We start from the raw sequence: 17,733 nt of genomic DNA, 5'->3' as shown, positions 1-17,733 counted from the left end.
CTGGGCAGGTTCTGATGGAGCAGAGTGCTTGGGCAGTGCTGCAGAGGCTCAGTCAGAGCCTGTGGCTCCCAACCTCCAAGAGCCTGGCCAGGGGTTGTGGGCCAGAGAGACTGGGGCTGCTCCTGCCACCACACACGGAACCATCGGAGCGTGGTTTGGACTGACCCGACCACCACCAGCACAGCAGCTGGGGCACCGGGAAGGGTGGGCCAATGCCTGTCAGGCAGCAGTTCTGCACTTGCTGTTTCTGGGAACAGCAGTGCTGGAGGCAGCAGAGACCCCCACAACCACCAGCCCAGCTCCCGGGCAGCTCTGCAGCAGACGAAGTGCAAGGGCGGCTGAGACCTTTCCTCTCATCACACACGTGAAGGCCACAGCAAGGCTGCCCAGCACCAGGCTGGGGGGGTGGTGGGACGTGTTCTGCTCCCAGCCTGCACCCTCAGCCTGGGGAGCAGGGTGCTGCCCTAAAATAGCCACTTCTTGTTGCCTCCAGGGTTGCCTCCACTGCACAACCACGCTCCTGCTGCAGCAGACGGACAGCAAAGGGCAAGGGAGCACAGGGTGCCAGGGCAGCAGCCCCTAGAGCCACTGACACTTGTTGCTCATTGCCAAGAGAGAGTCCCATGGATGGGGAAAGGTTCAGCTTCTTGTTCCACCCCAGTAAGACACAAGCTCCCTCCGAGTTCAGCTCCTGGAACTGCTCTCCTACAGGGACCACAACCCATGCCCGTGCTCTCGCTGTGCACACGTCTGCCTCGGCCACTGTTTGCCTGTAAGTGGCTCACAGCACAGAATGGCTCCATCACCAGCACCCACCTGCACCCCAGGAGCCCTTCCAGGCTGCTCCCTCACTGCACTGCCCAACCACAGCCAAACACCAGCCCACAACTTGGTAAGACCATGCCAGGCTGCTGACCCCTGTGCCCAGGATCATAGCAGTTCAAGCAAGAGCCAGACTGAAATGTCAGTCCTGTCTGCTGGAAAGAAAGAGCAGCAGAGCAAGGGACAGGCAGGGGCAGCGCTGACTTGCTCAGGTCAAGGCTCAGACAGCAAGCAGCTGCATCCTTTTGCTCTGCCAGCAACACTGTGTAGGCAATGGGCTCTTTGTGGGCAACACCAGAGCAGGGAGGTCACTAATCATCTCCCATGCCTGTTCCCCACTCTCATGCCTCACCTCACACAAGCCCCACACCTGCACTGGCTGTGCTAGTGTTGTCTGTCTTAAATCCCTTACAGAAGCATGCTGTCTCCCCAAAAACAGCTGCCAGAAATGAAAGGCTTGGAGGCTGTGATTCGAGAGGGAGACGAGGAGAGGGAGCGTGTGTCTCTCAGGGCAAGGCTGTACCTTAGGCTGGTGCTCAATCTTGTAGGAGGTTTGCTGGAACTGGCGGATCTCTCTTATGATGTGTGAAATCTGTCCAGAGACACAAGGCAGAAGCTGTTTACAGCCATCCTCACCACCAGCACCGTGCCCCAGCAGCCGGGAGGGTGACGGGCAGCCCACGCACACCTCTCACCCACAGCAGGATGCAAAGGGGCTGCTTTGGTTCTTCCAGCCCAGACTGGCTGTGGGGCTGCACGGGGTGGGCACAGGCCTGGCCAGCACCCTCAACCCGAGCTGCACCACTCCAGCCTGGCCCCCTGACCCAGTGCAGCGGGGCTGGGACACCCACCATCCTCATTTTGGAGAAGTTCACCAGGCCATCCTCGGTGTAATTGGGGGTCCCCTCCTCGATGAACGCCAGGTCCGTCAGGTACATCCCCAGGTAGGGGACGCACGGAGGGTCACAACTTCAGGGGCAAACCAGACAGAGGAGAGAGAAAGCAGAAAGAGAAGTGCCTTACTCGGGGGCTTTGTAGCAGGGAGGAGGGCAGGACCCCACAGACAGCAGAACTTGGAGGACTGTCTCTAATAGGGAGCCCAGAAGGAAGCCTGTCCCCAGGAAGGCTGCTGGTCCCCTGGGACACCCCGATACGCCGCCAACAAGGCCTGTGCTGGCTGCAGTGACATGCACTGGTGGGAAACTGGAACCAAACATGGTACATTTTGGGGCTTAAACTACGAGTCTGGAAGGAGGGAGGCAGGAATAAGAGTTTCCTAGTGTCTGGAAATGATTTCCCCCTTTGCAATCCCTTTTATCCGCAGCACAGCTCGAAATTCCAGCTCATTGCTCGGGATGGCTTTGCAAGCTGCTGCCCTGTGCCTGCTAAGCACAGCACACACCAGCGTGGGCTCTGCAATGCTCTGTGAGCACAGCCCCAGCCCACAGCATGGGAGCCAGGAGGGACCCGTTCCCTCAGCACCCACTGAGCAGCCCTCAGCACCCTCAGGACAGCCCTCAGCACCCACTGAGCAGCCCTCAGCACCCACTGGGCAGCAAGAGAACCAACGTTCACTCACTTTTTCAGGGCCTCCCTCAGGTTCTTGAACCTGCCCTCCGACGACACCAGCTTTTGGAGCTTATCAATCAGAGCCTTGGTCTGCAAGAAACCCAGAACATGGCCTGGAGAAGGCCCTGGAGGGAATTGCCATCCCTGCAGCAAGGGGTGAAGGCTGCAGAGCTGCTGCCCTCCCAGGTAGACACCACAGCACCTCATTCTCTGCCCTGGCTGTCACCTCCCACTCCTGTGGATGTCCCAAGGAGCTGAGCAAGCGCTTGACAGCAAAGCTCCTCCAACATAGAACAAGGAGAGGCTCTGTGCTCGCCTCCCTGCCCTGCCCTGGCCAGTGCCTGTTCTCACTGACACGTTTATCCCTTGGCAGGAAGAGCCGTTCCAGACTCGGCAGAGCCCACATGGTGCCCTGGCTCAGCAGCCCCTGGCTCCAGCAGCCTCTGCACCGTGAAGGTACCAGCTACTTCTGTACCAAGCAACTCAACACAGCAATTCACTTTGCTCATCCCGAGAAGCTCAGAAAACCCATTTAAAGAACCTCCTGCATGTGTTCAGCTCCAGTGTCTCCTTAGAAAAGGTTTAACTGGACCCCTGACCCACGGGCTGAGCACACACGACAGCCAGGCAGGCTCTGAGCTGCTCACATGCCTCCTCCCTCCTGGGAAAGACCTACAAAACCCTTCCCATTTCCCACCCGCTTTTCCAACGCAGCTGCCTGACACCACCCCACCGCCGCTCTCGGCCCATCACGCTGTGCTCAGCCCCAATGCCCTACCTGCTTGGAGACCTTGAGCCAGGTTTTCTTGAGGCGGAAGATGGCACTGCGGTTGAGGGAGGAGGTGATCTCCAGCACGGCGTTGTAGTTGTGCAGGCAGCGGCAGATGTCTGCCACCGCCACCCACTTCTCGATGGCGCTCACCCGCGCGTTGATCTCCTCGTTGCGCAGGATCTCCGACGCTATCAAGTTGCTGACCTTGGTGGGGGAAAGACAACCGGGCCCCAGCCCAGGGTCACTTTGGACAACAGCCTTGTTGGACAACAGTTCCCTTCCCTGCAATAGCCCCAGCAGCAGCAACTGCAGCGGGAGAGGTTCCCCCTGCACCAGGTCCGCAAGGCACGCTGTGTCTGTGGAGTGTGGTGTGGGCAGGTAAGCCTGGTACAGCCCAGTCCCTGGCTGATGCTGGGGCAGGTTGGCTGTGCTGCCTCCTCTTTGCCTGTCTCCCCATCCCACCCTGTGGCTGCACTTACATCATTAAAGTGTTTTGTGTTCTTCATGATGTAAGGAGTCCTTTCGTTCTTCTCCAGCTTCATCCAACCTTGCCCAAAGAACTCTCTGCAAAACAAATGTTCACGTGAACTCTGTATTTCCCGTCTTCCTGGGACACTCAAGCCCTGCAATCTCTGCTGCACCCACATGGGAGGGAGATGCTGGGGCCTTCACCCCCACTGCTGCTGGAAAGGGACTGTATGGATGTGCTTGGAAGTGTGAGAGCTGTGGGAGTCTCTCCCTGAGCCAGGCACCCCAGGGTCACCAGCAGATAACCCACAGGGTTGAGCCTCAGATTTGGGCTACTTGCAAAGCCATGGCTGGCCAGGAAGGCTCTGTACCCTCTGGGTTTAACCTGTGCCAGGTCAGCCATGGGGGAGCAGGTGCCCTTGGAAGCAGAAGGACCAGAACAGCCCTTCATCCCTCATGGGGATCACTCACTCATACGGGATCTTCTTGAAGACCAGGTGATCCAGCAGCGTCAGCTGTTCGGCTATTTCCAGTGCTGAGTGGTTCTCAAACGGTTCTGCTTTGACTCCCTCCGCCTGAGTGACAAAGGCAGCAATGAGGCCTCACTGGCTCACAGCACAGTAAGAACTCCTCTATTCCATGCACACAAAATCAAAGCTGAAGGCAGAGCCCTGAGCCACAGGCTCTTCCCCAGCAATGCTGCAGTGTGCAGCGAGTGCTGCACTGGTCCAGAGGTACCGCATCCCTCGTCCTGTATCCTGCATCCCTCATCCTGTATCCTATATCCCACATCCCTTATTGCACATCTCACATCCTATATCCCACATCCCTCATCCCTTACCCCTCATCCCTCATCCCGCCAGAGCTGAGAAGTGCTGCTGCCCGCAGCTCTGCCACCCTGAGTTAATCAGGTTATCATCTGTGCCCATGTACAGACACAGAATCAACTAATCTCCTCTACTTCAGTAATTAGGTGTCAGCTACAGAATGGATCCCTTCACTGACTTCTGCTCTATGTCTGTTTAATTAATAAAGCAGCAGGGCTCCCATCCAGAGTGGCTGCTCCTGCCTGGCTGCCTCTGCCCCGCCAGCGCCGCTCCATCAGCACCCACGGGGTCAGTAGCTCCCAGCCCCTGCTGCTGCTGCCTGGGATGACTCTCCCAAGGAACCTCCAGGAAAACAGCAGAGCAGGGATAGCCCCAGTCTCCCTGCCTGGCTCTGCCCCAAGAGCTGCTTGCGGGCATGGGGGTGCTCAGGGTGCCCTGTGCTTGGAGCCACCTGGGCTGACAGCAGGGCCTGAGGCTGCAGACCTGCACAGAGGGTGCATGGGCTTCACCCAGGCTCAAGGAGCTGTCTAAAAACCTGCCACAGCACATTTCCTCCTGGCACAGGGCAGCAGCATCTCTCCCGTCTGGGTCCCAGGAGGTGGGTGGGATGGAGCAGCGCGATGGGGCCAGAGCAGGACACGCAGAGCATGGGGGTGAGGTGAGGGTCCTCTGCGCTGCCTCCAGCCCAGTCGCTCCCAGGGGCAGCCCAGACCCTCCCCAGCACGGGCCTGTCCCTGCTCTGCTCAAGGAGGTCACACTGGAACAAGGGCTGCCCCAGTGTGTGTGGGGAGAGCGGCACAAGGGCTGGGTGCTGCAGGGTGGCTGAGCACGGGCTGGGCAGGTGATGCCAGGGCACAGCTGAGCCCCTGAGCTGGGGAGCTGCTTCACCCTGAGAGAAGGCATCAACCTCCCTCCCCCCAGCACCCTCTGCACAGCAGGGTTTGGGAGAAGCAGAGCACCCATGGGTGAGCTGCCTCACAGCCAGCCCGGGCTGCACGAGTTAACCATTGCAAAATCCCCTCCTGGCCACAGAAATGGGGTTGTGAAAGCAGCGCCTGGGAGCAAACACCACCTGGGCGTCCCCTGCAGAGACTCAAGGGCCCTTGCAGAGGCTGCAGGGCTGGGTGCACACAGGAGGGTGCAGGCTGTGGGGAGACACCCAGCCAGAGCACAGGGTGCTGCTGACAGCACACACTGTCCGGGTGGGCAAGTGGCACCAGCACCATGCAGGAGGGCTCCGGGGGTCTGGCACACGGCACAACACACACCCTCAGCTCCCCAGGAGGGGGTCAGGGAGCCCACAACCCCCATCACCACAGCGTGCACCCCACAACTCAGCACTCCTTCCTGTCCCCACCACTCCCCTGACCCCAGGTCACTGCCTTTCCCTGGTGCTTTTCTTAAAGTTGAGCTGCTCAGACCAAAGGGCAAACTGAAGCCCCTGGTTCCATTTGTCTCCTCTTCTTCCAAGGAAGATTCTAGCACCTGTGAAAGGCTTAAAACCCCTGACGAGGGGGCCCAGCCCCTCCAGAAGGCAGCCAGCAGAGCCAAGGACTGAGCTGCTGTTGTTTCAGGTGCACCAGGCCAATGAGTAATGGCTCTTGAGTTTTTCTGGGAGCAGACTTTGGGGCATTGTTTTAATGCAGAAGGGTGGTAAATGCACTGCAGCCACCCTGACTGTTCCAAACCATCGTCCGTTCCCAGAGCAGCAGCGCTGGCGCCAGCTGGGCCAGTGCCCATCACACAGTGGCACTGGAGCAGGTCTGGGGACACAGTGGGGACTCACAGGGCTTTCCTGTGTCCCTCAGGCAGCACTGGCAGCAGCGGGCAGGCACGTCCCTGTGCCAGCTCCACTCATCCTGCCCATGGTGCAGGAGGACTAAAAAGCCAGTGGGCAACCTCTGCCTGCAGCAGATCCAGCTGCTCTCAGCTGAGCCTGTCCCTGTAAAATCTTTCCCTGCTTTGGAGGGAAAGGAAACTCAGTTTTCCCCTGGAAAACCTTTCTTGCTTTGCATGTGGACTTGGAGCACCTCTCCCCACTGAGCCAAATGCAACAGAGCCATTCCCTCCCAGGACAGCAAAGAGTATTTACCATCTGTACGACCTCCTCCAGGGTTATCTGATTGTCTCCTGGATCCTCCTGTGTCAGGGTCCTATGGCACAAAAAGACAGTTACTCTGGAGCATCAGAGCAGCACCACTCCAACGGGGCTGCAGCACGGCTTGGTGCTGTTTCACAGATTAAACACTCGGTGTGCACAAGAAAACCTCCAAGTCCCCCTTCCCATTTTAAAGAGAAAGATCTCCTGAGCCAAGGCCACATTGCACGTGCCACTCCTGCAGCAGGACACGGCTGCCACGGCCCCAGCATGGGTGGACACGTGCCTGGGTGGCCAGAGCCGCCTGCTCATCGGAGGAGCCCATGGCCCTGGGCCACAGAGCCCCATGGTGCCATCCCACTGCCCGCTGGCAGCAAGGGCCACGTGCTCGCTGGGTCCAGCGCTGCACCCCGGCCACGTCCACACACGACACCTCCCCCTGTGAGCGGCCTCCCACCCACTGCCCTTCACCTGATGATGTTGGCAGCCGCTTTCCTCTCCTGGGTCAGGAGCTCGGGGTCGTGGATGACCTCCTCCAGAAAGCCGATCACTCTGAACTTCAGCTCCTCGTTGGTTTCAAAGTCCTGCCAAAGCCAGGGGCTCCCAGACAGAGCACCAGAGCGTGAGGAACGTCCATGCCCAGCAGCTCTGCTCTCTGCCCCTTTAAACTGGCCCCTGAGCAATCCCAGCCCACAGTGCACACAAATGGGGAGCAGCTGTAAGGCACCAGGCTCACTCCACACCATGGCACTGGCATCACCCGGCCTGGGGGCTTCCCAGTGACAACCAGTGATCACCGGGGCACGGCTCCCAGTGCTCCCAGCAACCAGCCTCACAGAGGGACAGGGACAGCAAGGAAAGCCATGTGGTCTCCTAACCTTGACCCCAGCCCGAAACTCCCTGGTAGGACTCAAGCTCAACTGCTCCACCTCCACTGAGCCCGGCTGGGGGGGTGACTGATATCCCAGCTCCCTCCATCAAACACCAAACATGCCAAGGCTGCAACCCAGCTCCTTCCCAGCTTTCATCTCCTCCCCCTGTCCACTCATTTGCTTAATTAAAATGAAGCGCCAAAGTGTGTTTGCAGCAGCTGGAGTGTGGCTGAGCCCCTCAGCACACAGCTGAATCGATGCCACTGGGGAGGGAGGCAGGGAGGGAGAGCCCCGTGACACCAACCCAGCCCCAGCCCCGCTGCCCACCTGCGAGTGCTTGGAGACCCAGTGCCTCAGCACATTGAGGACGCGGTTGGTGGCTGCTCTCCGGATCACAAACTCCTTGTCCCCGTTCCGCTGGTCTGTTGGAAAGCCTGAAACTGCCAGTGGCCTCTTAGCACAGCTCCAGCTGCAGCGAGAATCGCTCCCGGGCGTTCTCAGCACTGCCAGAAGGAGCAGCCCCATCTCCCCACACACCCCGAGCTGCCTTTGTGCCGCTACAAGGAGCGCTCAGCTGCAAAGGGTTGAGCTGCCCACAACCTCCCAGGCAGCCCCAGGGACAGGAGTGGGCAGGCACCGGGCTGAGGCTGCTCTGGGGCTGCCCCCAGATGAAGGAAACCCGGCCAGGGGCAGTGGCAATGAGCACCCCGAAAACCCGTGCCAGGTACCTGCGCTGGCCAGGGACATCCTGCGGTACTTCTCCTTGGTGGGGGTCCCCTCGTTGGCCCCCGCCGTGGCGATGGCGAAGGCGGAGGCGGCAGACAGGGCGCTGCGGGTGCTGTCGAGCTCCCGGCACGATGTCATGACCACGCCGTTGTTGTAGGAAAACAAGGAGAAATCTGAGGGGCAGAAGGAAGCCAACACCACTCCGGGTGCTGCCCCGGCCCCTGGCAGGTCTGCTCCTGCAGCCCCAGCCCCCAGCACACACAGACAGCACCTTCCAAAGTCAGGGCATGCCAGGAACGGGGGCATGGGGGTGGAGGGTGCAGCCAGCCAACGCAGGGCTGCTCCCCGTGTAGAGCTGGCTGCCCCCAAAGATGGGCAGGTTTGGATGCTACCATGCCATGAGGATTTATCCAACACAGCTTCAGCGGGAGTTAAGCCAAGAGGATGCTATAGGAGATGTTAAGGGCTACAGGCTACAGGGCAGACTCGAGCAGGGCAGCTGATGCCAGTCCAGGCTCACGTCTCAAAGCAGCACAACTCACTCCTAAAGCTCCAGATCAGCCCCGGGAGGGAGAAAGCAAGACACAGACACACAGACCAGCTCTGAGATACAGGCAGAGGGTTTGGCATTTCCCCGTCCCCTTGCAGGGAAATAAAAGGTAAAGTCCTGCTCCTTGCCACACCTGCTCTGTTTTCAGGTCTGCACCTTCAGCAGCTCTGCAGGAGCTGAACCTGGGCAGCCTGGGCCACCCCGAGGTCTCGGCTCACTCCTTACCCGATGAATTTTTGCACTTGATGGCCTTAGGAGTCGTTGGAGATTTTGTTGGGGAAGCTTCAGCTTCTGCTTCATCGCTGTGGTTGGGATCTGTGTCTGACTCTTCCCTGACAGACACCTCTGAGCCTGGGAGGAACAGGGAGCTCAGTTACCATCACTGCTGGACACCCGAACCAGCAGCACGCTTCATCTCCTCCAGACCTCCCCAAAGTCTGAGTCACCCCAGCCAGGCACCCAGCACCCCAGCACAGGGAAGGTACAGAGGCCTCTAATGACTTTGGGGGGGTTTTGGGTGGGGTTTTTTTGTGGTGCTGGGTTTTTTGGGTAGCTTTTTTGTTTCGTTATCACAGTACACTCAGTTTTCAGGTGCCACAAGCTCCCTGTGCCGTGTGAGGTATGTGCAGCAGCAGCTCGGAGCCGATGCAGCTGGTGATGGTGAGTTGAGCCACGGGCAAGCTCCAGCCCACACCCCCTGTGCACAGTGATGGGGTGGGAGGGATGCAGGATCCCCCTCACAGGGTGCAGGGGATGGGAAATCACCCAGCAAAGGGCTGTGTGAGGAGCTGGGGCAGCCTGGTGTGCCCAGTCCCCCCACTATGTCCACATACCCCCTACAGAGCCCTCACCAAAACCATCCCCTGCAGCCCACCCGCCTGCAAGCCCACAGCCACTCACTTTGCTTGCTTGGCAGCGGCTCCTCCTGCTTTTCTGAGGCTGCTTCTCCTTCATCAGGGATTTTATTGGGATAGTTACTGGACACATACAGTTTGTTTATGTCCAGGGTGGTCTTACTGAAGGGAGCCATGGAGGAGTACATGCTTGCATAGCCATTGGAGGAGCAGCTCAGAGCAGCCAGGTCCAGCGCCTTCCCTCCAGTGATGATGGGGATGTTGAGGGAGAGCTTCCTCCGGCGGCTGGGGGACGAGGACTTGGTGATGGAGAGCGGGGGAGGCGAGGAGAACTTGCGGTTGGCTCTGGGGGACTTGGGGGGCTCTCCGTACAGCAGCTTGTTGTTCTGGCTGTTTGCAAACAGGAGCTCCAGGGACCTTGGGGAGGAGATAGGGAAAGGCTGAACTCTCACCTACACTGAGAGGTGGTGGAGATGCCCACCAGCAGCGCTGGGTCTCGGGGGCATCTCCCTGGGCACAGCACAGCTGGCACGAGTCCCTGACACCCCGCTCCCCCAGCTCAGCCCTCCCAGGAACGGGGATGTTTGCAGAGCTCAGGGTTATCCTTTCCCCTGATTTGTAGAGCCCAGGTGAGGCAGCCCTTGGGTGGAACTGGGGCCTGGCAGGTCTAGGGAGCAGAGGACTGGCTGGGGACAAAAGGGGGGATGGAGGAGCAAGGCTGCAGTGCCCCCCCTAAAGCGTGCTGGTCCCTGGGGGCCGGGCAGGTCCCCGCACGCAGCCTCACCGTGCAGGGATGGCACTGATCGGCTTCTTGTAGATGGTGATGAGCTTGTCGAGGACGACCAGGGCGGTGGTGAAGACGCGGTAGGAGTGCAGGAAGGTGTTGAGGAAGTCGATGCTGAGGAAGCGCAGGTCCGTCAGCCTCTCCAGCAGCCGCTCCACGCTCGCGTAGCGGATCTGCAGGACCTTGCAGGAATTCATCGTTTTACTGAACCTAATGTCAACATCATCACAATACAAGCTGGCATCAGACCTGCAGAGAAACAAGATATCTGTGGTTCCAGCCTGGAACGAAATCGAGAGCTGCTTCGTGCAAGCAGCTTCCCCCCGAGGTGTGTGAGGAGCACAGGAAGCCGTGCAGGTCCCTGGCAGCGCGGGAGCCTGGTGCAGACGGGGTGTCCCTGCAGGAGCAGCCCCAGGGGACAGCTGGGAAACCCACAGCCAGAACAGGGGGAGAACTGCCCAGTGCTCAGGAGCCTCGTGCAGATGGGGTGTCCCTGCAGGAGCAGCCCCAGGGGACAGCTGGGAAACCCACACCCAGTGCTCAGCAGGCACAGGCCTGTGCAAAACACATGGGACAACTGGCTTTGAGGGGCCCTCCCAAGCCAGGACTCCCACTGTATGTGACAGCAGGCCCATGGCCACGCAGGGACACCCCGTGCACCCCATCCCACAGATCGTGCTGCATGTGTCCCTCCCTGGGCTGGGGCAGCCCTTGCACTCCATCACCCACAGACCCCACAGCCCCCTGCACCTCCCAACCCCTTTACCACTATTTTCCTCTGATCTCTCCCCTTCTGCCCTCCCTGCTCCCCAAGCACAGCTCTGCATGAATCTCCTCTCCTGGCTCATTACCCCCGTGCTGGGAGGAGCAGAGCCGAGCGGCTGGCAGGGCTCTGGGCAGCGCTGGGAGCTGTGCTGTATGGCCAGGCAGAGCCCAGTGCTCCCCACAGCACCCAGCCACGGCAGCACTCACTTGATCATCTGGGGCACGGTGACCTTGGAGTTCTCCTCGAAGGCGTTCATCATGAGCCCGTTGCAGCGGATGTTGTCCACGCACTGCAAGAGACACGGCTGTGAGGACGGTCCCAGCTGCCTGCCTGGCTCAGATGCACCCTCAGAGCCCATGCTTGGCTCTCTCCAGTCACCACACACCCCTGCCACAGCTCTCTCCAGTCACCACACACCCCTGCCACCCACAGCTCCCGTGCCTGATGTGACGGCAGGGCTGGGAGCTCACAGCTGGGAAAGGCAAAAGCTTCTGCCTGGAAATGGGAGCTTCATGACCATGGTCCTGCATCCCTGCTCTGGGGGAAGCATCACCCCGAGCTGCTCCTCAGCCTTCCCACTGTGGACCTGGCCCAGGCTCAGGCTGTGACAGCAGACCCAAAGGCACTGCTGGAGCTGCCAGAAAGCTGCTCTCATGCCACGCTGCTGTAAACAAAACTCCCCTCGCCGCGCTGCTGGATGCAGACCCAGAGAGGGGTAGAGCAGCTCCGGTCCCCCACTGCCACCCACCACCCAGGGCCCTCCCAGCTGGGCAGCAGTGTGGGCTGGAGGCCTTGGCACGGGCAGGACTGGCCCTGGCCAGGAGCTGCTGCCTGGAGGAGCTGCCACATCTCTGCATGGGGCTGGGTTCCAGCAGCAGCCCACGGCTCTCTGTAAGGACTCAGCGAGGGAGTGCAGGCAAGGGCTGGGCACAACACAGGTGGCCAGGAGATGATCCCTGCTTAACTGATATTTTTTCTCTCCCTCCCACCTAGGAAAAAATATCTTCAAAGGCATTTGCATAAAGCCAAGGAAGAGCAGGTGGAAGTGGCCACCACGTGCCCGAGCCAGCTGAGACATCCAAACCACGTATGGACACGTGCAGGCAGAGCACAGATGGGACAGATCCCCCCCTTCCCCTGCAGCAGTAGCGTTGCCTTCCTCCCACCTCCTCCTCTTCGAGCCACCAGGCACCAGAAAGCTTTGGGTGATGGCTCTTGGTGCACCCCAGCTCCAAGTCCCGCTCTGCACAGAACTGCCCTCCCTGGTGCCCAAGCCTTGGTGAGCCACCCATGCTACTCAAACCAGCCCGCTGCAGCCAGACCCCGGCCCACAGCAGGTCCCAAGCACCTCGATGGCACCGGGAAAATGCCCAGGGCACAAACCCCATAGCCCCTGTGGGGCAGCAGGGAGGGGCTGCTCCTCCCCAGGGCCCCTGCACCCCGACACCCCGTCCCTGGAGGGTCTGTCCCACCTGGCTGATGTCGCTGGTCCACGCAGCCTTCTCCTGCCTGGACGAGGCCACGAGGATAACCGTAAAAGACGAGGAATCTTTTGGCTCCACCACGATTTTGAAGTCAAGGTGGTCGATGTCTTGCCCTGACACTTTTGCTTTGGAATAGAAGAACCACACACAGTGACTGGGAAGAGATGCCCCCGGCCCTTCTCCCCCAGCACGGGTTTTAAGGAGCCTGTTGCATTCTGCAGGTTGTTTGCAGTGAGGACAGGATGAGTTTGCTGGGCAAAGGCTCTGTGTTTGCAGAGTTAGGTCTGCACACCATGAGGGCAGCAGGGGCTTGCTGCTGGGGCCCTGTGCCATGTGCTAGGGGAGAGCCCAGCTCCCCAGCACATTAGAAACCTCGTCCTGCAACCGAGGGACGGGAGCCTGTGCTTTCCCACATGGCTGCAGTCAGGCAGGCACCAGCATCTTTGCCTTTCCCGTGACGAGCCGTGACGCTCGCTGCCTGCCTCCAGAAGGTCAGATTTGCATAAATGTGCATGTTTGGTTCACAGTAAATCACTTATTTCATTAAATCCAGCCAGTAGATTGTGGCTTCCTTGAATCTATTCAGCACCTGGATTCGCTCCAGTGCTGCTGCAGCCGGTTTCACACCACACGGGCGGACGGCAGGAAAGTCCAGGAGGGGAAAGCACTGCTGGGGCTGGCAGCAACCCCGTGGCAAGGCTCTGGGTTATGTGTAGCCCCTGTGCTTTGCCCTCTCTGCAATGAGCTGACCACGCTGCAAAACCCGAAACTGCCTGCAGAGAGCAGCAAGAGACGACCCGAGGTGCTGGAGGTGCTGGCAACCTCTGCAGAAAGGGTCCTGGAGTAGCTGCCACTTTGCTTTTTGGGATGTGTGCTCAGCACCCTTTGGGAGATGCAAAAACCAATCCCCCCCGCACCACATACCCTCGGGTAGGGCCCTGGGAATGCCCCGAGGGGCTGCAGGGTTGGGGGAGGCACCTACCCTCCTCATCCGTGCTCTCCTGCTCCTCCACCAGCGTGCAGTCGATGAGGGAGATCACACCGTTCTGCAGGGGCAGAGGCTGGGCTTCAGGGGCAGGATTCCCCCCGCGGCTTGGGGGCTGCCCTGGTCCCCCACACCGCAGCCCCCAGCCCACCCCAGGGCCGGGGCAATGCTGCTGGGGGTCTCGGGGTGGCTGTGTGCAGCCTCTCCTTTGCAGGGAGGACACGGGCAGTTGCAGGCTGCTGGGACACTGCTGCTTTCCTTGTAGAACCCATCGACTAATTTGTTTATCAATTATTTAATACAAGCTTTAAATTCAATTTTCCAAAAGTCTGTTGTTGTAATTATCAACTCTTTGCCACAGACTGTAATTTTTCAAGCTGATAATTTAATGAGCAATTTCCTGCAGGATTCTTGCTCGATTAACTGGAAACCTCCCCCCGACACAAGTGTGAGAGCAGACCCAGGAGCCTGTGAGCGTCACCTACAAACCTGGGCTGTCATTTCCCTTTCTCACTGAATAGATTGTCAGGGCTTCTGCTGTGAACCAGGCTCACTGCTTTTATCAAGCACTGGCAATTTCCCATCTCTGCCCATGACTCAGAGCTCTGCACATCGCTGACGAGGTGCCTGGACCATGTGAAACAAACTCACCCACCTGCCAGCCCCCAGGAGGCTGCAGCCAGTAAGGGCAAGGTGGCCCCTGGGCTCCTGGTGTCACCAGTGCCAGTCTCTGCCAGGGCAAGGTGGCCCCTGGGCTCCTGGTGTCACCAGTGCCAGTCTCTGCCAGGGCAAGGTGGCCCCTGGGCTCCTGGTGTCATCAGTGCCAGTCTGCCAGGGCAAGGTGGCCCCTGGGCTCCTGGTGTCATCAGTGCCAGTCTGCCAGGGCAAGGTGGCCCCTGGGCTCCTGGTGTCACCAGTGCCAGTCTCTGCCAGGGCAAGGTGGCCCCTGGGCTCCTGGTGTCATCAGTGCCAGTCTCTGCCAGGGCAAGGTGGCCCCTGGGCTCCTGGTGTCACCAGTGCCAGCCTCTGCCAGGGCAAGGTGTCAGCCTCTGCCCCAGCCCCCTGGGATGTGGCTCCAGCCCTGAGCCCTTCGCTGGGCCCCGGGAGCCCCCTGCCCTGCACACACACCTTGGTCAGGTGCAGTTTGCCTCCAGAGCCCCTGGTGCAGATGATCAAGTGCTTGGAGAAGAGGAAGCACTGCCGCTCGCCCTCTTTCTTCAGCGAGAGGGAGCCCAGCCGCCCCCGCGTGATCTTCCCTTTCTCCGACATCGGCACCTGGATGAGGGACCCTACAGAGGGGAGAGACCCGACCCTGGCACCCGCAGCAGGGGCAGCTGCCAGGGCACAGTCCCTGGAGCAGGGCAGAGAATGTGCCAAGGACCAGGGCTGGGACCAGGACTGGCCTGTGAGCCGGCCAGTGTGGGTTATGGGGGCCCAGAGAGTGGGTGAGCACCATCCATAGCCCCCAGCCCAACTCCTGGGACTGTCCAGGACGTCAGGATGTGTCTGATTCTCTCTGGCAGGAGGGAGCCAGCAATGGCTAAAATGCACCTTCTGCTGGGTGGTGCAATGGAGGCGGTGCAGGTGCCCCAAGAGCTGAGCACAGGCAGCACGGGGCACAGGCAGCGACAGCTCAAGAGCACAGACAGCTCAGAGCCGGCCCATGTGCCTAAATGCCAGAGCTGAGCAGCTCACACCAGGGCTGGAGGCGGGGACGGGGGCTGCACTCCCACACGGTACCTTGCCTGACGAAGGTCTGGCTGGTGTCCAGCAGGATTTCACACCCCTCAATGATCATCCTCTCGATGGCCAGGTTTTTGCGAATGTTCTCGGTCTCGCTCACCTCGTCGTGCATGATCCTGGAGGGGGGCAGAGACAAAGCTGGAGCCTGGATGGGGTCTGTGCTGTTCCCAGCAGATCCCTTTGGACACAGGGGAATGGCTGCACTCAGTACAACTAAAACCAAAGGAATGCCCAGGGAATTCCAGCAGCCATCTGCATCTGTACAGCCCCAGGAGCAAATAGAGGATGGGGAGGGCAATGGGAGGGCAGGTGCTGGCTGAAGCAGTGCAGGGCAGCTCTGTCACAGGGCTGTGCCGGGTGGCAGGCAGGAGCACAGGCACCAGGGCAAGCTGCCACCGGCACCACTGCATGAGCATGCAGCTGTCCCCATGCTCACAGGGGCATTGTCCCTGTCAGGGCTCCTTGCAGAGGATCGTGCTTGTCCTGCATCCCACCCAGCAGGACAGCACAGCCTCTCCATCACCATCCCCACCAGCTCCACCCCATGGGTGCTGTACAAACCAGGTTACACTCATCCCACCACACTGCACCCTCTCCCAGCCCTGCAGGTCGGGGTCTGCCCATCCCAGCCCCCTCCCCACCCACCAGAAGGGCAGCACATGTGCCCAAGGGCCCCTCGGCCAGCCCGAGCGCCTGGTGCTGAGCTGCACCTGGTTCTGCAGCCACGGCTGCAGGGTGCAGCGGTGCCTCTGACCTGGACAGCTCTTCCAGCTTGGACTTGGCGTAATCCAGGCTGTTCCTCTCCACATGCTCGTGGGGTGTGTGAGCCAGCAGCTCGTGCAGCGTCAGGATGTACCTGGGGATCTGGGGCACAAGAGTGGGGCATCAGCCATGGCACAGCAAGGGGTGGAAGGGGCACAGAGGGCTGCAGGTGCCCACCCTGTGCTGCTCTTGGAGACACCATGTCTCAGACACCTTGACCTGGGAGGTTAACATGGCTTCAAAGCTCCTGGTGCCAAATCTGAATGAAGGTAGGGGGATGTCATGGGGTTTTGCTGTGCCCTATTTGTGCATCAGAGGTGTGTGGAAACTGTGAAGCCAGCAGTGTCACCCATAGTCCTCCCCAGCACTGATGAGCCCTGAGCAGCTCCCCAGCACTGACGAGTCCCAGAAGCAGCGTGGGACCACGCAGGCTCCAGCCCCAGGCCATCTTCACCCAGGCTTTGCCTCCCCACCACACACTGCCTGCTGTGGGGCCAGCGTTTGCACCATCCAGCCCATCCCTCGCTGCCAGCTCCGCGGTGGCATCCCAGTGCCAGCGGTCACCTGGAACATGGGGTAGGTCAGGAAGGTCTCCAGGGTCCTCTCCTCGCAGTCAGGCTTGGCCTCATAGTGCTTCAGCAGCTTGTCAAAGTCCCGGTTCTGCTTGCAGTGTGCCAGGATCTGCAGGCTGTACTGGTGGTTCCTCACAAACTCCTGGTAGATGTTCAGCATGGGCAGCAGGATGTCGAACAAGTCGGCTGTGGGCAGAGGCAGTGGGGAGGTGGGTGTGCTGGTCCAGCCTGAGCCCTGGGTGCACAGCACAGCCTCCTCATCTGCCAACCCTCCTCATCCACAGATCATGCCCAGGGCACCCCCGAGAGCCTCGAGTTGCTTGTGCCAGCCCCAATTCCGCCCAGTTTGGGTTTTAAAGACACCCTGTAGAGACAGTTGGGCATCCAATCTGACACAGCAATGCTCCTCAGCATCAGCTCTCCTGTGCATGGGCCAGCTCACCCCTTCCTGCCACAACCAGGAACGCAGGAATGGGGTTTCTCTGGGGTGTTTTTGCTCTGGCCCTCACCTCTGCCACCAACATGAACCAGCAAGGACATGCCATGCACTGCTGCACTGTGTCAGTTTGCAGAATGCCTGTTGGGCTGCAGGAGAAGGAAGAGGAGGAGCGCAGGCTCAGCTCTGCCAGCAAGCAGCACCAGGCACTCACCCAGCACGAGCGTTGGCCAGCTGGAGATCCTTGCCTTCAGGCCTTGGTAGAAGATTTGGTGCAAAAACATGATGGTTTCGCTGCAAGGTAAACCAAGGGGTGAGAAAGCAGATGAACAAGTGGCAAGTAATGAGGAACCAGACCGAATCAGCAGCCCTGAAGTAGAGCAGAGGAGCCCTTCAAGGGGCTGGGGAGGGGGCTGCACGAGGTGAGGTGCAGGGCGAGTCCCCACAGGCACCCAGGGAAGGGTGGATGAGCATGGAGGAGGAGTGGAACTGAGTAGCATGGAGCTCCCCCTAGAAGTGATCCCCGACATGTAGGGTAGCTCAGACCCCTCTTCTGCAGGGGAATGAGCCCCCTTGTCCCAGCCTGGCCCAGGGAAGTGGTGCTGGCAGGGCAGGCGAAGCACCATCAGCAGCAGTTGCAGGC

The 17,733-nt window shown here is 59.9% G+C and overlaps 1 protein-coding gene across 1 annotated transcript in view; it reads right to left on the bottom strand.

The window, feature by feature from the left end:
• RASGRF1 (Ras protein specific guanine nucleotide releasing factor 1) overlaps nt 1–17,733 on the bottom strand; it is a 34,251-nt gene that overhangs the window by 1,255 nt on the left and 15,263 nt on the right. Inside the window, exons 6-26 of the mRNA XM_061999772.1 lie at nt 17,305–17,384; nt 16,647–16,840; nt 16,075–16,184; nt 15,318–15,436; nt 14,706–14,866; nt 13,575–13,638; nt 12,581–12,717; nt 11,315–11,397; nt 10,343–10,591; nt 9,605–9,975; nt 8,930–9,055; nt 8,157–8,327; nt 7,756–7,862; nt 7,028–7,140; nt 6,551–6,611; nt 4,103–4,206; nt 3,643–3,727; nt 3,170–3,367; nt 2,402–2,481; nt 1,674–1,791; nt 1,346–1,414 (exon numbers count right to left, since the gene is read on the bottom strand). Of these exons, the coding sequence (XP_061855756.1) occupies nt 1,346–1,414; nt 1,674–1,791; nt 2,402–2,481; nt 3,170–3,367; nt 3,643–3,727; nt 4,103–4,206; nt 6,551–6,611; nt 7,028–7,140; nt 7,756–7,862; nt 8,157–8,327; nt 8,930–9,055; nt 9,605–9,975; nt 10,343–10,591; nt 11,315–11,397; nt 12,581–12,717; nt 13,575–13,638; nt 14,706–14,866; nt 15,318–15,436; nt 16,075–16,184; nt 16,647–16,840; nt 17,305–17,384 (2,800 nt within the window). The remainder of the gene's footprint in view (nt 1–1,345; nt 1,415–1,673; nt 1,792–2,401; nt 2,482–3,169; nt 3,368–3,642; nt 3,728–4,102; nt 4,207–6,550; nt 6,612–7,027; nt 7,141–7,755; nt 7,863–8,156; nt 8,328–8,929; nt 9,056–9,604; nt 9,976–10,342; nt 10,592–11,314; nt 11,398–12,580; nt 12,718–13,574; nt 13,639–14,705; nt 14,867–15,317; nt 15,437–16,074; nt 16,185–16,646; nt 16,841–17,304; nt 17,385–17,733) is intronic.

Source organism: Colius striatus, chromosome 7 (genome assembly GCF_028858725.1).
Source record: "Colius striatus isolate bColStr4 chromosome 7, bColStr4.1.hap1, whole genome shotgun sequence".
Lineage (NCBI taxonomy): Eukaryota > Metazoa > Chordata > Aves > Coliiformes > Coliidae > Colius > Colius striatus.
The sequence above is the reverse complement of the archived record's forward strand: the minus strand, read 5'-3'. Positions and strand labels throughout refer to the sequence as shown.